This window comes from Ochotona curzoniae, unplaced genomic scaffold (assembly GCF_017591425.1).
Source record: "Ochotona curzoniae isolate NIBS_2020 unplaced genomic scaffold, NIBS_Ocur_1.0 contig_43, whole genome shotgun sequence".
NCBI lineage: Eukaryota > Metazoa > Chordata > Mammalia > Lagomorpha > Ochotonidae > Ochotona > Ochotona curzoniae.
In genome coordinates this window covers 11,769,705-11,791,872 of record NW_024466218.1, presented here as the reverse complement: position 1 = coordinate 11,791,872, position 22,168 = coordinate 11,769,705, and the positions used below count along the sequence as shown (strand labels likewise).

The 22,168-nt window shown below is 43.0% G+C and overlaps 1 protein-coding gene across 5 annotated transcripts in view; it reads right to left on the bottom strand.

Moving 5' to 3' along the window:
* FHOD3 (formin homology 2 domain containing 3) overlaps window positions 1–22,168 on the bottom strand; it is a 431,569-nt gene that overhangs the window by 219,023 nt on the left and 190,378 nt on the right. For all 5 annotated transcript variants that reach the window (XM_040984913.1, XM_040984917.1, XM_040984914.1 and 2 more), the window contains exon 5: window positions 21,771–21,876. In XM_040984913.1, the coding sequence (XP_040840847.1) occupies window positions 21,771–21,876 (106 nt within the window). The remainder of the gene's footprint in view (window positions 1–21,770; window positions 21,877–22,168) is intronic.

The window sequence follows — 22,168 nt, the reverse complement described above, 5'->3', positions numbered from 1 at the left end:
TGGAAGGACAGCCACTTGTCTATTCTCCAGAGTCAGTTACTGATGCACTTTCAATTATCTGACCAGCTGAGAATCAACAGTACTATTCAATAGATACAGAAGGCCAAGACCACCACTGTAATTGACTAAAGGTTCAGCCACGCTTGGTTCCAAGCACCTCTGACATTAAGACCCCAGCTGATATTGATGGATGTTTATTTCTACAGAGAATTCAGGCACAAAACCATAAATTGCCATGTTTTTATTTTCTAGCTGATAAGGCCTAGCAGTCTATGTTGTCCTTTGCCTACGTAAGAACAGCTTTGCATTTTAAGAAATTCCCATGAAACATTATGCTGACTCTACTAAAAAAAGAAAACCTTGAAATATGGAAAGTAAACATCTTGAACGACTAGGCAAAGAGAAACTGAAAAATCATTTCCTGTGCCTTTGAAATGAAGGATATAGGACTGAACTACTGAAAATTTATCAACCTCCTTTGGAAACATAACGCTGATGCAAACAAAGCAAAAAGTAGGAAGAAGGATGACTTCAGGATTTCCATCCAAAACCTAACTCAGCAATGTTTCTATGTGTATTTGTCCTGACTAAATGGCTCCTACCCCAAAGCCAATGCCAAAGTTCTTTGTGGCAAGGGGCCTGGCTGAAACCCTCCTATCTCCCCTGAAGCTGTCTGCATTGGCCATGAAATTATGGGGAGTGCAGGATGCAGAGACAATGTCTCTTAAGAGAAATAAAGGTTTCCCCAGTGCCCATGTCTGTTTTCCTACCCAAGAGATTTTCTTTTCTTAAAACAGCCTACTCTTTATGACACTGGCCTTTAGAGAAATATTGAATTTACCCGTGTGTGGAGCATGGACATTAAAGACTCAGCAATCAACTGAGTCTGCAACACCCACGTGAGAGGTTTACTCAGATCACAAGAGGATCAAGCAAAAAGAGGAAGACACTGAGGAACACCCAACTAGCCTGGATGGCAAATTAAAAGCTCCTGCTTCCATGAAAACTTTCCCCATCCCTTAAACCAATACATCTGTTAAGTAACTGAATCTGGGGTAAAGTGAGGGTAATTTGTTTTTTAAGACTTATTTTTATTGGAAAGGCAGATTTGCAGAGAGAAGGAGAGACAGAAAGATCTTCCATTTGCTGGTTCAGTCCCCAGGTAGCCACTTGTGCTAGAGTTGAGCTGATCCAAAGCCAGGAGCCAGGAGTTTCTTCCAGGTCTCCCACATGGGTGTAGGGTTCCAAGGCTTTGGGGTATCATCTACTGCTTTTCCAGGCCACAAGCAGGGAACTAGATGGGAAGCAGAGAAGCTGTGACACAAACCAACACCCATATGGGATTCTATCACTTACAAGGTGAGAATTTAGCCACTAGGTCATCATGTCAGGCCAGGGAATATTTTTCCTAGTGAGTAGAATGGCCATGATTTATCTCCTGATTGTCCTATGTCATGATCCCTATAGATCAAATGCTTGATAATGTACAGACTTTCTTCTGCCCTGGGCCATGCGTAAATTTGTAACATCAGTCTCAGGTCATACATAATTATCAACTTAGAAATTAGCCTTCAATAGATTTACTGAATTTCAAGCTCTGCCTACAGTTGCCTTGGCAGGGTTAGACCAAAAGATTTCACAACCTTTATCTGGCCCATGGCTGGACATTTCTCCATCCCTATAAAGGGTTCTTTTGTTGAGGCTTATCCTACCTAAAAAAATCTCTTCATTTACATAATATCAACAGATTTTGTAACACAATTATATCTGCAAAATCCTTTTGTCAAGAATGCAATAACCTAATCATGACTATGATATTTACAAATTCATGCTCACTGGTACAGCCTCCCTTCAGGGGGAGGAATTGAGAAAGTTGTGTATCAATGGAAAGAATATTTTGGGCCATCTTAGAATTCTGTCTACCACAGCGCTAAAGTCTTTACCACCTTACTACAGTCTAAGCCCACTTTCCTCAGAGCTTTGTTTTTGGATTTGACAGAAAACTTAGAATTATCTGAGCCTCGTTTTTATTTTACATCTTTTACATCTCCCTTTTACTAAGATCACAAAATAACTTACTCATACAAAGAAATGAAGAGTCACACTCTGATGAATGAAGGAGCCAGTGAACTGATCAGACTTCCAATCACAGAAAAACCAAGAACCTCAAACAAAAAGCAACATTGAAAAGGGGAGATGCCAGTGTGTATATAATTCTCTACTTGAGATCTGCAGGAACTGGGAAAAGACAGCACAAGAATATTGGCAGGAACTTTAGGACCACATACAAGGAAATAAGGAAAGTCAAGGAGGTGGCAAGAAGAGGGTGGCCCTGCCTGGGAACTTTTTCACAGTTGCACCTGCCTCGGTTAGATGACCGAGTCCAGTCTTCTGACATTTCTGTGAGTCCTCTGTCTCTCAGGCTCTGGGGAAGCTGCCATTCTACCATCGTCTGCTGTGTCCCTGGTCTCACCATGTACCAGTATATATGAACCAATTAATGCTATACATCAACAGGAATGCTAGGCTCTTAATAACTAAGGATAGCTCATTTTTCTTCTCACTGATTCAGCTGGAGACTGGATCAGAAGCCAGATGCTCACTAGTGAAGGTCAAACAGGACAAGTTATACTTACTGACCATCTAGAATTTCCATAGTAATTTCTGAACACATAGAAGAGTGAGAATCAAACAGCTGCTTTTGTGCCTTCTGCTCCTTATATTTGACTTAAAAATCACAGACTGTAATTACAGGGGCGTTAAGAGGTCCTTTAGTAGCACCATCCCAAGCCCTGGGCTTGGGACAGAGCATCCCCAGGGCAAAGCAGCAAACTCCGGGGGCTGGGAGAATCCACTGCTCATCTCAACGCACATTTTGCAAACACCCAGTGTTCTTCAGAAAACTAAATACCATGTACCGAGCTCCACCCTCACTCCCCAGTCTCAAGCTGCTGACAGACGACACTAAGCGGCTGTGGCGCTCCTTCCTGCTGAGGCCGGATGTGGCTTCGGAGTCCACCGCCGACTGTTCCAGACAGGCACTGCCGACCAGGTTTGTGTTGGCAAGAGAAATAAACTGATTTTCCAACCCTGTTCTCAGAGCTTGTCTTCAGTTGAAAGCCACTTTACTCTTAGTGTACCTAACCCACCATTGCATGTCAGATTTTGCCTCCTCTCCCTCACAAACCAACCCCTTCTTTAACTCCGTTTAAACATATCCCCAGTTAGACCCCTTGCAAGTTCAGGCCCTAGGAATAACTGGGCCTGCTGCACAGAGAAAAGAGGATACATTCTCTTTGGAATGATGGGGCAACCTAGCAGTCCTTCAGGGAATCCTGTGGGCAGAAGTGACTAGGCAGTCATGAGGCTCTACAAGTACCATTCTTTGGGGAAACTGCACTGAGAAGCAAGCCAGGATGCCACAGCTGGTGACTGGCTTTGTGGAGCCAGGTTCTAAAGAGCTGGAAGCAGGAGGGACAGGGAGCAAGGTATGCAGATGTTTTGCACAGAAGTTAGGATGCCACTTGAAATTTTCTCATCCCATACTGAAGCACCTGGTACAAGTCCTGGCTCCACCCTCAGTTCCAGCTACATGGTAATGCAAACCTTGAGAAACAAGGGGATAAATATCGAAGTAGATGGGTTCCTGCTGCCGACAAGGGAAACCTAGGTTGCATTCTTGGCTCTAGGCTTTAGTCAGGCCCAACACCAGCTTTTGTAGCATCTGTGTAGTCAACCACCAGGTGGAAGATCTATTTTTGTCTATCACTGTGGGTGTGTCTACCTCTCAAATGAAAAATCAATATTTAAAAATGGAAGCAATGGAAAACCAGCTACTGAATTTATAATAATAGGGGTATGGAAAATCAAATCGAATGAAAGTCTTCCAAATCCCATTTAGCAGTTTATCCTGTAACTGTCGTAACCATTCACGCACAATCCTCATTGTCAAGTCTGTGCTGATAAGCTCTAATAAAACACAGAACAAGGCCAAGATAGTGCTCTACAACACAGTCTTAGGGAACTCTTCCCATTCATTCATTCATTCACTCAACTTTTCACCAACTTTCTGCTGAAAACCAAGGAGATACCAAGCAGCAGGCTGGTGCCATGTTTTAAAAGGCTGGGATGACACCTTCCATGACATCAAGAAACTCCTACTCTATCTATTTCAAAGGTGAGAAATAATTGATCTACATACAAAACAGGTGAGTTGGGATAAACCATACTTAGGTGCATTTGGTCTGTAGAATTCATGACGTACTTAAAATCAGGATATACACCATACTGATTTTTTTTTTTTAAGATTTATTTTCATTGGCAAGTCAGATTTACAGAGACAAGGAGAGACAGAAAGATATCCCATCTACTGACTCACTCCCACGTGGCTGCAACAGCTGGAGCTGAACCAATCCAAAGCCAGGGGCCAGGAGCTCTGTTGGGTCTCCCACATGGGTGCAGGGGCCCAAGACCTTGGACCATCCTCTACTGTTTTTCCAGGTCACAAGCAGAAAGCTAGATGGGAAATTGGACAGTCCAGACACAAACTGGCACCCGGATGAGATCCCAGCACATGTAAGACAAGGACTTCAGCAACTAGGCTACTGTGTTGGGCCCCATGTCTATCTTTTGAACTAGAAAAATTATCATAAAGAGGAACTTACATTATGGTGCAATTGGTTAAGATACATTCCCATGACCTCAGCTTCCCATACACAACAGAGCACCTGTTCAAATCCCAGGTTCTCTGCTTCTGATCCAGCTCCCTACTAATGTACCTGGAAAAGCAACAGAAGATGGCCTGGGTGCTTGGGCCCCTGGTACCCACACGGGAAACCCAGATAGGTTTCTATACTCCTGACTTGACTGCCTCGTCATGGCCACTATGACCATTTGTGGAGTAAAATAGCAGATGGAAGATCCCTTTCCATCTTTTAAATAAGTAAGTTCTTAAATTATAAAAAAGAAAATCAGCCATTTGTCATGTTATGCTAAGTGCCAAAAACACATTGAGTTGTTCAGTAATACTTTAGAAACAACATCTGGTGGGTTAATGCTTCAGATACCCCTACAGATACCCCATAATTTCTCTTCTCCCTCATCCATACAGTTCTCAGTGAATTATGAAAGTGTGCTCAGCTTGAAGAGCATCCCAAGATGGACAGTGATGTACAAGAAGAACAAGTATGGTGCAGGGAAATCAGCTTGAGGTCTCTGGTTCACTATTCATGTTCAATCAGTTTTACCAAAGACAAGCAGCAATGGCAGGGGATGCACACATAGTCACAATAGTTGGGATAGAGGCAGAAAGGTCTCCTGGAACTCCTACATCTTGAGCTCCACCTTGAAAATGAGCAGATGTAAAGGGCAATGTGTGAACCAGGTAATGAGAGGTGAGCAAGGACCTCAAAAGCAGATGTAAAGCTCTGCAAAGAGAACACAACTCTCCTTGTGATAGTAAGGAAGGAGACTGCAATGCACTGGACAGATAAATTCTACCAACATAAAAGGGCCAGGACTTCATCCCAACGATGAGAGCAGCAACTCAAGATCTTCATCAAAGGGGCAGAGACAAGCTCAGCAGGGCAGAAAGTCAACCCATGCCACAAGGTGAAAATGATCCACTGGAAGCTGGGATGAAAGCAGAGAGCTAGTTGGAAGGTTGTTCAGGCAGATGAGGAAGAAGTACATGATGGTTTGAACTCAAACTGAAAAGGGACCAGTCTTGTAGCGCTGGTTAGGTCACCAGCTCCAACACCAGCATCCCATAGGAGCACACGTTCAAGTTCCAGATGCTCCATATCCAATCCAGCTCCCTACCAATACAACTGGGAAAGCAGAAGATGGACCAAGTGCTTGTACCACTGTCATCCAAGTGGGAGTCCCAGATTGAATTCCAGGAATTCAAAGAGCCTGGCTCATTTCTGGCTCTTATGGCCATTTGGAAAATAAAACAGCAAATAGATCTATATAATTCTACCTTCCAAATAAAATCAGTCTTAACACACACACAGAGAGAGAGAGAGAGAGAGAGAGAGAGAGAGAGAGAGAGAGAGAGAGAGAGAGAGAGAAAAGACAGAATAGGGTAAGGACACTTTTATACAGAAAATCCATTTGCCAGGATGAAGCAGAGAGGCTGCAGTCCCAGGAAATAAGAGGACAGGCAGAACACCTTAAGACCAATGGATATGGGGAAGCAGTGACAGTGGAGCAGTGCTGCAGTGGTAGCCTGTGGCTGGTGATTGGAGCTCCACCACTCGCTAGGTGGGAAAGGGAGTTCACCAGTAACTCAGGAGATGAACCCAAGAATAGACCTTCCTGTTCTGAGGATTTGTTTGATTCGACCATGAACAAAAGCAGAATGGCAGAGCCTGAGCACCCAAGCATAGGAATGGGGTGGATTTTGTGGCCCAGACCACCACCAGTGTCACAATGGGCGCTATTTCGTGTACTGAGGAAAAGCCTGGGGGTGGGAAACTGGAGGGACAACAATGAGCTTCACAGGTGCTAAGCTGGGAGAGAATCCACACCCAGTTCAACGCATTGCATTGGTACCACAGGTAAAACTGCCAACTTGGCATCCTACAGCTTTCATTCAAAATAGGTCTGGGTGGCCTCCAGACCTAATAGCCAGCAGGCCCAGACCTCCACTAGTGCCCCATCAGGCACCATTTTGTGTACTGAGGAAAAAGCTTTGGGACTGAAGGAACAGAGCAAGATGCACAGACACTGAGCTGGGAGAAAAGTCACTTCTGGCTCAATGCATTGCACTGGTCTCACAGGGCAAATACCAATTTGGCATCCTATGGGCCCCACCCAAAATAGATCCAGGTAGCCTTCAGGCCTGACAACCAGCAGGTTCCACCAAGACCAGCACCACTGACAACCAGTGATTTAGGACAGCAGGCCTAATCCCAGGCACTGATAGAACCAGGAGTGACAGAAAGGCTGTACAAGCAATGATGCAGCCATAGCACTGGAACACAGGGGATGGAAAGTTAAGCCAGGAACTGGGGCTATAGAGATTAAGGTGGAAGCCTAGCACAAGAGCCTAGGACTGAAACTTGCTGGAGGGAGGGGCACAAGTGACTGTAGATGAAGAACTGTGTACCTACCAAACACAATCAGTAAAACAGACCTATAGACCAGTGGGTAGCCAGCTTAGAAGCTGGCCCTAAGGAGAGGAATCTGCTAACCAGAATAACAATGACCAAGAGCAAAAAAAGAGACAGAGGCACAATGAATATTACTGATGTTTCTCCCATGAAAAGGGCAAAAGCCTTTGTCAACCTCATCGTTAACCAATGAAGACATCAAGAAAACAGGAGATAACAAATTTTAAAACTTGTCATAAAGCTTAACAACAAAAAGCATATATAGGAATTCAAAGAATTTAAGGAATATATCACAGGAAATAGCAACACAAACAAAATTAAGCAGAATTATTAGAAATGAAGGATACCATGTAACCAATTAAAAATTCAGCCTCAATTACAGAATGAGACTCAATTATAGAATAAGCTAGGCAGAAGAATCTCACAATTGAAAGATAGTTCCCTCAACAATGGGGGAAAAATAAAAACACTGGAAGTAGAATTAAGTCAAGCTATGCAAAGTATTCAAGAATTAAGGGACACTACTAAAAGACTGAATACAAGAGTTAGGGGAGTTCCAGAAGGCATAGAAAAGAGAAGCTGGGTTTTAAAATATATTCAGTTGAAACAATAAAGAAAAACTTTCCTAATTTGCAGAAAAAATTGGGAAACAAAATACAGGAAGGGCACAAAACTCCCAATAGGGTTGACCATAAGCAATCTTCACCACAACACATTATAATTAAGCTCTCTTCAATTGGACACAGGGAAGAGATCCTTAAATATGCACATAGAAATTCAATTAATATATAGAGGAACCCCAGTCAGACTCACTGTTGACCTCTAAGTGGAAGCTCTATGGGCCACAAGAGAAATCTATCAACGTATGCTAGATTCTAAAAGAAAAAAATTGTCAGCCCAGAATAACTTACCCAGCAAAAAGCTTTCCTTTGTCTGAAAATGAAAAATTTCTCCCATAGGGGGAGAAAAAAGCTCAAAGAATTAGCCTCTTCCAGACCTGCCCTACAAATGATAAATGATATTGGAAGATGTTCTCTTGACAGTGAAAAGGAATAGCACCCACCAAAAACCAAAGCCAAAGGTGGAGAACATCCCAGTTAAACAAAAGACAACTGTATCAAACAATGAACAATCCATAGCTAAAATGACATGACCAAATTACTACCTATCGACATTAACCCTAACTAATAGCTTAAACTCATCAATCAAGTGTCAGATTTTTTTTTTTTTTGGTTCAGTCTGCCAAGCAAACAAAACATCTATTGCCTACAGGAGACACATCTCACCAACAAAGATATGTAGACACTGAAAACGAGAGGATGGAAAAAGATTTTCCAGACTAATGGAAAGGAAATACAAGCTGCTGTAGCTATTCTATACCAGAAAATAGAGACTTTGATGTGAAAAATATTAAGAAATGAAGAAGGACACCACATAGTAATCAAAGGATCCTTTCAGCAAGAAGAGATCACCTTACTAGTTTCTTAGGATGTTTTATTTTTCATCTTTAATTTTACGTGGTTTTTCTTTCTTGCCTTATTTTGCCAGCCTGGTTAAAAGTTTTGCTTGCCTATAAAAATGCCCATTTCTTGTTGCAATTTATGGTCTTTTTAGTTTTAATTCTATTTTATTTTTTGCTGTGATTTTTATCACTCCTTGATTTATGCTCATTTTTCATTTTCAGTAAGTTCTTGAGATTAGATCATTTATTCGAGACAATTTTTTAAAGCACATATGTTATAAACATCCCTTTCAATGCTGTTTTTGCTACATATGACTTTGATATTTTTATTTTCTTCAAGAAAGTTTTTATTAATTTCTTCAGTGACACATGGGTCATACAATAGTATCATTTTCTTCAAGGTTTCTGATTTTATTTCTTCAGCAACACAATGGTCATTTAATAGCATGTTATTTAACTTCATGTTGTAAATTTTATATTTTTCTTCCTGTTGATTTTGTCTTGTGGTTTTTCATTTAAGGAGATGTATAGTAAATATGTAATAGGGACTATCATATCCAGATGTGAAGATACAATGCAGTATACATCTCTAGTTCCAAATTAAAGATTAACTCCCAATTAAACTGTTAAATATATCTTGACAATAGGATGCTAGACTTTCTGCCATTGTCCATACCTTCAATATCAGGACACACTTAAATACTAAAATGATGGACTTATGACTGTTTATGAAAGACTATACCATGTAATAATATAATGGAAATCAGTGGCAGGGAGGACATTTAGGAAAGTGGGAGGGGAAAATGCAGAACTAGCGAACTGTATCATAAATTAAAATAAAACCAAAAAGACTAGAACTGGGAATGAAAAGCAATGTAAGGATATGAGAGGGAAGTGTAAGGAAGCTAAAATTTGATCAGTAATGGCAATAGAAAGTGTGGGGACAGAGGGGCAGCTGACTGGAATATGATAGATGGCTGTGCATTTCCCCAGATGAACAAGGCTGTCAAGGTGGCTGACTGGAGTGATGACACTGGGTTCAGGTTGAGATGAGGTACCTGGGGAATCAAGGGAGGACAGGGGACAGCTGGCTCCACAGGTCTGAGGCACTGCAGAGTGGCTTGGGCTGAGAGCCTCAGGCATGTCGATGATGGAGGAAGCCATAGTATGTAGTAGAGTGGAGCTCTGCCAGGAGGCAGGTCCCTCTACAACAGTCCTCCAGACTCAGAAATCTATGAATCCAGCAGCTTCAATTTCCCCCAGCAAATCACCACCAAGAAAATTATTTCATTTTGTGTCCAGACTTTCTGGCATATGTTAAATCTGGATTTGTAAGCAGAATCCTATACAAGATGACCCTGTGTGATACCAAGTTATAGACCAGGAGATAATGCCCATATGTGCAGGTACACCTAGCTGGTGTCCTTTTGAAAAAGTTTACTGGGAGAGAGAGGACACAGGCAGCATCTCTGGAATGAGTAAAGCAGAAAAATTCCCAATGAGCACATGGCAGTATGACTTGGTCGTGGAAAATTCCACACTCTCCCCACAGGCATGGCCAAGTAACTGTTTGTGTTTCTTCCTTCTTATCATAAATAAAAGGAAGAAAACAAAGCCTTTGAGGAGAAGTTAAAACCCTGGAGAAGGCTCTCTGGCCAAGACTGAGATAGGCACGGTTCTTGAAGCAGAAATGTTCAGAGATGTTATCGCATGATCTTGCAAGATCTGGGAGATGACTTGAATTTAAGAAGCATCTAATGGGTCCAGGAATGAATCACGTTAAGATTGAATTATGGTAAAGACACTAATTTAAACCCTGTGACTATTATTTCTAAGGGCTACAAAGGCTCGAACGTCAGCACCTCCACATGGTTCAGCTTCCCAAGGATGCAGGCTGGAGATAACATCATCCAGGTACATCCTGCTGCATATTTCTTCATAATGACTGCTCTGTGTCAAATACTTCCATTCCCACTCAATATCTGCTTTGTCTGGAAGCATTAGTAATAGCTTTATTCTAGAAAAATTAAAACTGGAAAGAAACAGCAACTAAAGCTTCCTAGAAACTCTTCAATTTCAAGTTAAAACATATATGTTGGATTGTAGTGAGGAAAAAAATCAAAATTATCCTTAAATCTGGAGATAGAAACTGAAATTAATGGCAGATGTCACACACTGTGCCAGAGCTCAGGCAAGGATCGCAAGCTCATGGATCACGTCTCTCTCAGTGCACTCAGTGTCCTTATTCCTCCTCAAGACTAAAGGAAAACAAAGGCATTTTGTCCCATCAAAGGGCAGGACCTGGCTCTCCCCCTCCCTGTTTCCGCTGGTAGTGGCCACATAATCCAGTGCCTTCATGCACGCAATGCTGTGGATGCCTGGAGGACATGACCCAGACCACAGGCAGGTGCATTTGGGTCAGTTACCTGCATGGACCAATGAGATGCACAGGTGGAAGGGAGAGTCTGTGAGCCCTGGGACCGGGGTACACCAACCACATGCTACCAACTTTCACAGCTCCATCAGAGATTGCAGCTGGCCATGGTGGAGTACAGGGCTGATTCCTCTGGGAAATACAGTATTGTAAAAACGAAAGCAAAGAACTCAGGCAAGTACATAGCATCCTGTGGTCTAGACAGGCCAGGGGAGAGGCATAAATTGTCCCAACGGGATTGAACTCCACATTTTGACTGAGCTAGCAGGAAGACCAAGTTTATGTCCCATTTGGTCCCTGATAATAACATCTTAGAAGGCAAGGGCCTGATGTAGGGGATGGGAGGGAAGCAGACAATATGGTGTCTGGAGTGGCCTCAGGTGACACTCAGAGCATGCTAGGGACAGCATTTCCATCACCAGGTATCACCAGTGGACAGTGGCAGGAGCACCCCAGCCTCCCTCTTCTCCCCCATCCCCTGAGTCCCCCAACTGTGGCACAGGCTGTGGATTTCTCACCCTAACCAAACTCCTCCATGGTGCAGCTGTACCACGTGCAAGCTGCATTCTTGACAGTGTGCCAGCTGAGGTAAGAGTCCAGGCCAGGCCCATCCAGGCACAGAGAACATTAGACACCAAAGCAGAGATTTCAATAGCTATGAGGAAGGAGAGAATAAAACAAAACCTAGAAGCGACACTGCTGGTTATGAGTGGCCACATCCCTTGGGCCTCCTCAGCCCACATGCGGCAGATGCAAGGAGCAACCAGCAAGAGCCTACAGCAGATGTGCTACTTATCTATGTGTAGGAAGGATGAGTTCTCATCATGTAAGCACAGAGAAGGGGAGTGCTTGCTGAACTCTCTGGACATCTCTCCCAGCAGCCACAAAGCCTTCTTTCTCTGTGTGGTTACCACAACTGAGAATCTCAAGCCCTAAAACACAAAGTAGTCTTTGATGGAAGCAAAGCCACCCAAGTAAGCCAAGAAGAATCCTTCCCAGGAGATGCCACAAAAATCAAAGTGACAACAAAGCAAACAGGTCAAAGACTGAGGAGTCCTCTGGCTCCACCATGAGGGAAATAGTAATCCCAAATCAGAAGTGAATAAATAGAAAAAAACATACACAAACAATACAATGGGACACACACAGAAGAAGCAGTCACATAGACATCACCCCAAAGGTTAGATGGAGGGGTCAGCACTGTAGTGCTGTGGGTTCAAGGTCCATCTTCTCCACCTCTGATGTAGCTCCCTGCTAATGAGCCCACGCAGCAGAAGAGTATCCATATACTTAGGGCCCTGCCATCTATCCAGGAGATATAGATGCAGTTCTAGCGTGTTGGCTTCATCAAGAGCAGCCATCCAGAAAGTGGGCCAGAGGACTGAGCACTCTATCTCTATGCCTCTCCCAGTCACTCCACCTTTCAAGACAACAACAACAAAAGAAACTAATCCTTAAAAAGTTTTGTTCCAGTAATCGAAAGTGTACATAGACAACAGTTGTGAATTCTCAAGCACTGTGTCTACTTTTCCAAATTAACTGACAAATTTAACCCAAAAGACAGCCAAAATTATAAACTACTATCTAACACGTTTTTGTTTTTGTGTTTTTCTTCCCCCCATTGGAATGGCAGATCCACAGAGAGGAAATACAGAGAGAAAGATCTTGATCTACTGATTCACTCCTCAAGTGGCCTCAACAGCCAGAGCCAAGCTGATTCAATCCAAAGCCAGGTGCTTCCTACAGGTCTCCCACGTGGGTACAGAGTCCCAAGGCTTTGAACCATTCTCCACTGCTTTCCCAGGCCACAAGCAGGGAGCTGGAAGTGAAGTAGAGCAGCCAGGATTAGAACCAGTGCTCATATGGGATCCAAGCACATGCAAGGCAAGGTCTTTAGCCACTAGACTGTACCAGGCCCTAAAAACTATTTAAAAGCAACTGTAAAATTCATCAATAGGAAAGTGTGCACCTGAATTACCAGCAATGACAGAGATCACAGTGAAAACCCCAAACCTGGGGTGAGCTGGAGCAGGGGTGTTGGTATCGTGAGCACACACTTCACGCAGCATGGCTGGGGAGCAGTGATCCGATCTGAAGCAGGTAGAAAGTATGAGGATACTTTGAAAAAGTTCATGGGAAAATGGAATTAAACGTTTAATGCAGGCAGAATTAGACTGCTACTTCAACAGCCACATCTCAGATTGGAGAACCTGGTTTGAGCTCCGGTTACTCTGCCTCTAATTCAGCTTCCTGCCACTGGAAAGGCAGAAGGTGATGTTCAAATATCTGCCAGCCACGTGGGAGTCCTGGATGAACTGCCACGTTCCTGGCTTTGGCATCACCCAAGCCTGATTCTTACAGGTATTTGAGAGGCAAAGGCATGAATAAGTACATGGAAATGTACTCTATGCCAAACCAAATATAGAATATATTTAAGGTTAATGGATACAAAATAACTTTGAAATTAACAGTTTTTTCATAACATACATTTCCAAACTTTTGAAAAGTTTGTATGTGTACCTTTTCATCCAGCAACTTTACGCCTATTATTAATTCACATCTAATATTAATTTACACCTAATATTAAGCACAGTTAATATTCTGAAATAACTCCCAGAGGATTCTGTGCAAGTACCCCACAGACCAGGCGGCTCAAGCAGCCGAAGTACAAATTTAATTCCTACAGTTGTGACGTTTAGAAGGCCAAGATGGGATTTAGTTTCTATAAGGTCTCTCACCTTAGCTTAAAGTTGGGCATCTTCTTCCTCTATCTGCAGCTTGTCTCCTCTCTATTCAGGTCCATGTCCAAACTTTCTCTTCCAATGAGTCATCTTGGGTTAATGCCCACCGTAATGACCTCATTTTAAGTTAATCACATCTCTAAAGATCCCATCTGCACAGTCCGTCACTTTCTGAGGTATTGGGGATGGGGGTGTGTGCGACTCCAAGCCATAGACTTGGGGGACAAAACTCAGCCCATAACAGCTGGCTCCAACACTGATCACTGCTGATGATAATCACCATAGCAATAGCCCAGTCCTTCATTTAGAACTTTCTAGGCATCCCTTGACACAACACAGCACACTAGATATCATCTCCCTCTCACAGAGGAGGAAGCTGCAGATTAAAGATGTAAATACTTGTGCCGCAGTCTATGAGACACCACAGAGTCTAGACAGGGACACAGTCTGAAGTTCCCAAATCCTTATTTTTAACCCATTCCCTTCCAGGGCACAGTCAACAACATATATAAGGATGATCCCTTGTTTTATCAACACCACCTGTGAATTAAGTATATACACAAGTACTTGTTCTCTGTCTGATAGAATCATGGTTGATTTCTATGTCTTTCCTTTTAATCCTTTTGCTTTGTAGACAAATATTCACAACTTACCCTGTAAGGAAAAAATCTAAAGGCTATTTCTGCTTCAATAAACATACCATCCCTATGTCGCTTTTTTATAGGATGTTTATGGATTTTTTTATTTTAACGTTTTATTTTACGATACAGTTCCATAGTTTCTGGGGTTGCCCGTGCCCTTCCCCAACATCCCTTCCCTCCCCCTGCATTGATTTCCCCTCTAGTTTTACAATGGATGCCCTTCATCCTTGTGAACAGTCACAAGTCTATTACGCTGTTATTGAAGTGTTTCCCAACAATCTAGGCATGAACATTGTCAGGGAGTCCATCATCTGACTCTTAGGATAGTTTCAATTCTTTTACTGGGAAACCATCTCTGATCTGTATGCATAGACATATAGCACTTTGTCTCCAAATCTGAACATATCAGACTCTACTACACTTTCATTATATATCCCGTAAATTACAGAACCAGTGAGCGCAGTACACGAAGGGGTGAAAATAAGTTTACATCAACTTGAAGTTAACAAACATGCTACAAAAATAAAAATGCATCACGAGAGGTGAAAACAGGAATAATGTTATCTTTTCACATTTCTTCGTTATCTATCTCTTCCAATAAGTTCATGTTATGCATTAATTTCTCATCCACAAGAGATGGATTGCTTGTAAACACTTGAGATTGCAATATGTTCATTTTAACACTTTCTTGCTACATATCATGAATAATGAAGTTCTAGTTGTTAATTGTAATTCTTGTAGCACCACAAGAGTCATTCACTAGCATCTATTCCTACAAGAAAGATTCTGATTCTTGTTTTCATCCCTATGTTATGTCTATATTCTTTCTGGACAATTCCATCATAGGCCTCCATGTTCTCTGGGACTCACCTTGGTCCTGGGTCCCTCCTATGACAAGTGATGGCAAGAATTTCCTAGGGTGGATTCTAGGGCTGAGATGAAAACCTTGTAATTCCAACTGCAGCTGCTGCCAGGGTGGCAAGTGTCCCAGCAGAATATTAATACACCGCCGCCCAACTCAGTGGCTCTGCTTTCTCTCAGTCTGCTTTTCAATATTAGAGGACACCATCATTCCTGAGGTGACATCCTTAGATAATTGTGGGAAGGCATGGGGCAGGGAGGAGACAGATTCAAAAGGGAGTGTTGAGTGAGCATATTTTGAGAAAGGCTGGGAAAAGGAGATATAAAGAAAATACTACAAGTAGGACTTGCGAACCAATGACCTCATAATTTTTATCGAGCTATAAAGCTGGCTCATGATCTGAAGGTACTAATTCTCACGTCCCAGATCATGATGTCATTACAGGGCTCTGCCTATGGGGCAGAAAGGCACCCAAGGTAGAGCAACTCTGAGAAAACACATCAGGGAGTGCCAGGGAGTGTCAGGGACTGCTGTGACAAGAGCTCATGTCAACCACACCAAAGCCTAACCACAAAGCAGCTGTGATGGACCCCTGATATCCAGACAAAAAGCAGAAAATCCCCTCCTGGCAAGTGGCAACACGGAGTATCCTGCAAGCCAGCAGAGTGGAACACAGGACCATGTAAAGAGGTTGAGGAGTGCCAGGCAGGGTTGTGCAATGGACAATATGGTAACCAAGGACTTACAGTGGTTCCAAAGCTAGAACCTTTCCCCTGTTTCCTTTTCCTCATGTGGGGATCAATGCAGTGCCCTCTCTACTTACCCTGACTTTTTTCTCTGAAATGCCAAAATTCAAACTTCATTCCTCCTGAAGTGGAGGATTTAGATTTTTGCACTGTTGCTTTGCATTGTGGCTCTGCTTCCTTTCTACTACTATCATGGAATTTCTTTCTGGGATGTCTTCAATACTTTCCCTTTCTTCCATTTAGGTGCAGCTAAACACCATCTGACCACATATTCTGATCCTTGTTAATGAGTCCCCTGGGGGCCCCTGTTGTGGTACAGCAAGTTTAGCTCCCAGTTGGGACACTCATCCCAAATCAGAGTGCCAGTTCTAATACAGACTTCTCTGATTCCTATCCAGTCCCCTGGTGATGTACATAACACAGTGGAAAATGTTCAGGTCATTTCCATGGGAGAAGTCTCCTGGCTTCAGCCTGGTACAGCCAAGCCCTTGTAGCCCCTGGGAATACATCAACAGAGGAACAATCTCTTGGATTCTACTTCCTCTCTGTCACTCTGTCTTCCAAATAAACAATTAAATCATTTAAAAATAAGTGAATGAAACAAGCCCCTAATCAGCACGACATTTAGGGTTTTTTTTTTTTTACTCTACAGCAAATACAGTTAACTCTAGTTCTTATTTTTCCAATGAAGTTAATTTTTTAAGATATGTAAATGTCTTAATTTTTAAAATTTAGCACCCAATAAAGCGCTTTGAAAAACACAACAGGGAAAAAAAATAGTTTTCTTATAAAGTGAAAGACTTTCATTAGATGAACACTAAAGATTCTATCCAGCTTTTACAACTAGGATAATAGCTGAGGTGATTAACTGGTATTTGACTTTGGGTAAAATGACCAAACTAGTCTTCTTCCTAGGAAATGGCCCAAGAATGGGGCAGCTTTCTGAGAGGGAGGGTAGCCACTCTTGCCTTTGACTCATCTCTTCCCATTTATTATCCCAAAACATATTGACAATAGGCAACATTTCTAACACATGAGACAGGTGCAACTTAACATGTAAGTGCCTATACACAGAGCACCTGCTGGGGATCTGACTCGGCATGACCGTATCTTGGATTCCTTGCAATGCATGGTCCTTAGAAAGGGCTCAGGACAACTGCAGCAAGTTTAGGTTCCCAGGAATATACCATTTCAGGTCCTATGCCCATAAGAATAAATGAAGTATAAAATCCCACAGTAGATTTCTACTAAATGCTGGCTATCCTGAAAAACTTTAGATCATTAGCTCTACTCATCCAAGAAAAATGAGTCAGATAAATATTATTTCTACATGTTGTGCAGTTAAAACCTCTTCCAAGCAGCAGGCTCAACATTTCTGGAGAGGTCTTGGCTACCCTGTAACTTAACCTGGCTTTACCTCTCAGCAGATACATGCTCAACTCAGAGCTAACGATGCCTGAGCCTTTCCAATAAAAAGAGCCAACAGAGGGCCAAGTAAAAAAATAAAGATCAATTACAAGTGCTCTCAAAGCAGATGTGGGGAAAGGCTGGGCTCTCCACAGGCTCAGGTTGCCTTGGGGTCCAGGGGACCCACAGCTGGTCACACAGAGCACAGTTCCTAAGATGATTTCAGGGAAAGTGTATGTCTGAGGTTTCTGGACAAACAACCCACACCACCAAGGCTTGCACTGTTGTGTCCTCAATGCTGTCGTGTCCCAGTATGGAGGCCTCAGCTAGAAGCTAGTCCCCTACTCAACAAGTTGATTAGAGTTAACTCTATGCTCCTGTCATGTTGGGATCCCATATTCCAGGCCATCAAACACTGATCATAATTATCCCAGGATACCTTAAGGCCCCAGAATCTGAAATGGGTCAAGTCAGTGAACCCTGCTAGCCCTGCCTTGTCCATCTTTCCCTCAGAAGCCTCAATCAAGTCTGTGCCAGGGCTGCCTCTACTTCTGCATTGTGACCTTTCCCAAGCTTCCCACTAGCCAAGAGTGAACAAAACATTAGACCTTTTTGCAACTTTTCTCTCCCTCTTTCTCTCTCAAATACACTGAACCTGGCCTCTCAATTAGTCAAGGGAAAACAGTTAAGACATTGGGATAATGTGATATATATTCTTCCTGCAAATGCCCATAGTTGCTAAACACAACCTCAAAGAAGCCTTCATGAGAAAATCTTTAAATTCACAGATGACTTTACACAAGGACCAGAAAAAAACTGCCTGCTTCTTTGCATAGTAAGAACAACAACAAAAAAGTCACATTCCTGATTTCCACATGTCTGATGAGATTTAGAGGTTGGGGGACAAACATGCAAAAGTACCCATTCCACTCTCATGAACTTGAATGGCATGGGGTATTTCTCCCTTTCCAGGTAACACAGTGAGCCTTTGGGTCTCTGGTAAATAGACACTACTAGAAAAAAAAAACACGATGGCAAAGCCTTTGTGCTGAGGACAGAACAGTGCGGCCTCCTTACAGAACAGGAGAGCCCGCTGCCACAGGTTCTTAGCTGGCTGGCATTTCCCACATGGACTTATGCGGCAGGTCTCCCCCAGCTACAATGGGCACTCTGGTTCAGCAGTTGCCTTTGGGCCCTGCCTCATGCAGATCTGAGCTTCAAATTAGTACATTCCTGCAGGCTTCAGGATAATATTCACAGGAGTCAGAAACCCAGGTGAAGCTCCCACCTCAATATCATCTTTCATTGCCCAGGCAGATGCAAATCATACCATCAGCCAATTGGGACTCTGCAACCACCAACTTCTCCTGCCCCCTGTGCAATGATTCTTCTAGCAGCACACAGGCTGCCCATGGGCAAACACTCCATGCTGTGCAGGACAAAGGTATTTCTCAGCTCTCCCAACCTTTTCTAAGCCTTTTTCCCTATCAAGGGCCATTTGTGGTACATAGGTAGACAGACATACAGACAGATGCCATCATTCACAAGTCATACATTAGCAATAAAAGTCAGCCTTCCTGCTGCTGATGTATAGAATTTGGGGTCTCACCTATGGATGCCTAAGAAAGGGCCACATTCAGTGATCTCACAGACCTTCTACAGCCTGCGGGCTGGATGGTTCCGACCCATGTTAACATTTACTACACTGAGGCCAATTTGGGAGAAATGCACATGTATGCTTCCAGGCAAGGCCAGAAGAATAAAAGCATACATCATCGATTGAAACATCAGCTCCACAGACGCATCTGCATGTGATGCAGATAACTTCCTTTTATGATAAAATTAAAATGATGCATACTTGAATATTAACAAAAGACAAACAGTCTGGACCCAGGATTTGGATTTAGCCAATTTTAGTATACTCCTATTATGTGGTTCAGCTTATGAATATTTATACTATGAATGACCCGAAAAACTCGTGGAAGTTCTGTCCTGGTGAGAGTTACTGCATGTTCTGTTATTTAAGTATTGGACTGGCTTTGATGGACAATCCAAGCCTTCATTTGTCTCTTCCACACAGTAACATGGCTGCATGCGATATAAGGCAGCAGATCTGAGCTTACAGTTAACATGTCTATACATTTAACACAGCTTCCTTCCACAGAAATGTTTAAACTAGGAACCAGTATTTGGTGTTGTGCTAAAGCGATTGCATGGGATACCCTCAGCCCATGTTACAGTGAAACCTGGTTCTGCTATCCCTTCCAGCTTTCTGTTGATGCGCTCCCTGGGAGCAACAGGTGATGGCTAGTGATAGCATCCCTACCATCACACAGGGGAGACCTGGAATGAGTGCTGGGCTTCCAATCTAGCCTGCCTCATCCCTGAACACTGCAGACATTTGGAGAGTGCAACAGTAGATGGTAGATCACTATCCCTTTGTCTTTATCTATTCCTTTCTATAAAATGAAAAGTGCTCAATGTTTAAATTAAGGATGGAAATCCTAAAACCTTCCAGTAAAGCATCTCTACTGCCACCTTTTTTGTTATTAATTATTCATTTTTCTTGGAAAGAAACATCAGATTTATGGAAAGAAGGAGAAATAAAGATCTTTCATCTGCTGGTTCACTCCCCAAATGGTCCCAGTGACTAGAACTGAGCTGATCCAAAGCCAGGAACCAGGAGCTTCGCCTGGGTGTCCCACATGAGTGTGGGGTCCCAAGGCTTTATGTCATTGTCTGTTGCTTTCCCAGGCCATAAGCAGAGAGCTGGATGGGAAGTGGAGCAAGCCAGGATATAACAAGGTGCCTATATGGGATCCTGGCACTTACAAGGTAAGGGTTTTAGCCATTGAACCATTATGCTGGGCCCCTATTTATTTACTAGGAGACTGAGAGAAACAAAATCTTCTATTCACTTGTTTATTCTCCAGATGGCCACAATGGCTATTGCTGGAGCAGCGCAAAGCCAGGAGCTTCATAGGCGTCTCCCACAGGAGTGGCAGGAGTCCAAGCACTTCCACTGCTCTTTCCAGGCCATTGGCAGGGAGCTGGATCAGAAGTGGAATGGATCCAGCGCCCCTATGTGACACCAGCATCACAGGAAGTAGCTTTACCTGCTCCTTTACAATACCAGCCTCTCTACTGAAATGTATTAATTGAGGACCTACATGAAATGTGTGAAAAGATAGAAGGCGGCACAGGAGCCAATCCCAGCCTAAGAGCTACCACCACATAGGAGGGGTTGCAGGGCAAGAGACTGAGAAGTGCTGCCTCTCCCACTCATATGCTCAGCATTTATCAAAAGGAACAATGAACAAACGTAAAAGCACTTGCTCCAAAATGTATTTTTTAAGTGTGTGTGTGTTTCTCCAAGAATTTGGGGAAGGAAATCAAAGTTGGGACATACCATATCCTAACCCAGGACCTCAGAAAGTGCTCCTAGAGCAAAACAAAACAACCAAAACGACTCTGCCAGTTTGCCTGGTTCATTCAACTCAAGCTGTCAGTACACATCACAAAGTGCATGTTTCACCTACTTCCTTCATCTAAAGGAAAAGAGAAAGGTGGTTCTGACTGTGATATTTTACATGAACAAAGACCATGCAACTTGTCAGGCTGCAGGCATAGGCACTGAGGGGACAGCACAAACATAACAGTCCTGACACGGCATTGCACCTGCCTCTGCTTGGCCACATACTTGAGGACTTGACTGCATGAGGCAAAACACTCTCCTTGCATGCTCAATTTTTTTTCCACTATAAAATTGGTGAGAATATTGAACTATATGAAATTTTTCCCTTTACTGCTCAAAGTTATCGAGGAGAGTGATTTCACATGGTTTTATATACTGTTTATCAGTTTTATTTAAAAAAGATTAAATATTATTCCTATGAAAGTAAACAAAACACAAGTTATAAACAGTTTATGAACTAGAACAGGAGTCAGCACTACAAATTCTCTTATGTCCTTTGCTGTAGTGATAGAGAATCGCTGTTATGCCAGGTGCCAGGTCTACAGCCAGAAACAGGCGCTCAGAACCCCAGATGAACCCTAACTGCGACAATTATGTTTTCTCCAGAAAAAAAAAATGGGCCTTTCACGCAACAAAAGAGAACCTAATAAGTCAAATGTTCACTTTACTTAATAAAAGCAGGAACACTCCAGATGAAAGTTGGCTGGAACCACGCCATTAATAATCACCAGCAAAGGACAAATGGCCAACTTTTGTCACTCAGGGTCTTCACTCTCTGAGGCCCAAATCCAGGTCTAACTAAAATGCTCCCACTCCTTGGTTTCCAGATGCTGAGCCCAGAGCTGAAAGCAGCAGGGCTGCCAGGCATGCACCCAGCTATCACTCACCCCGCAGGATGTAGTTCTGATAGTTCTGATCCGCTTCCGCTCCCACCTTGATCAGGCACGTCAGCCCTTCCGCCACCACAAACTCATGCACCAAGTCCTTGTCATCCTGGCAGGAGAAGGGGAGAAACAATCAATGACTTTGAATTCTGTCCCTGTCCACATTCCAGCAAAACTTGTGCCATTCAAACTGTGTGAGCCTTGGAAGTTGGATTCCCGACCCCCACACCCTTGGACCCATTCTGCTCTAGTCAAATGAGGCATCTTAACTCTTGCCAGAGGAATTTTACAACCAATCCTCACATTACTCTTTGCCAAAGACCAATTATTGCCTTCTGGGCAATCTAATAAAGATAAGGCCAATGAGTCCCTGGCCTGTTGGAAATATTTATAGTGTTCTG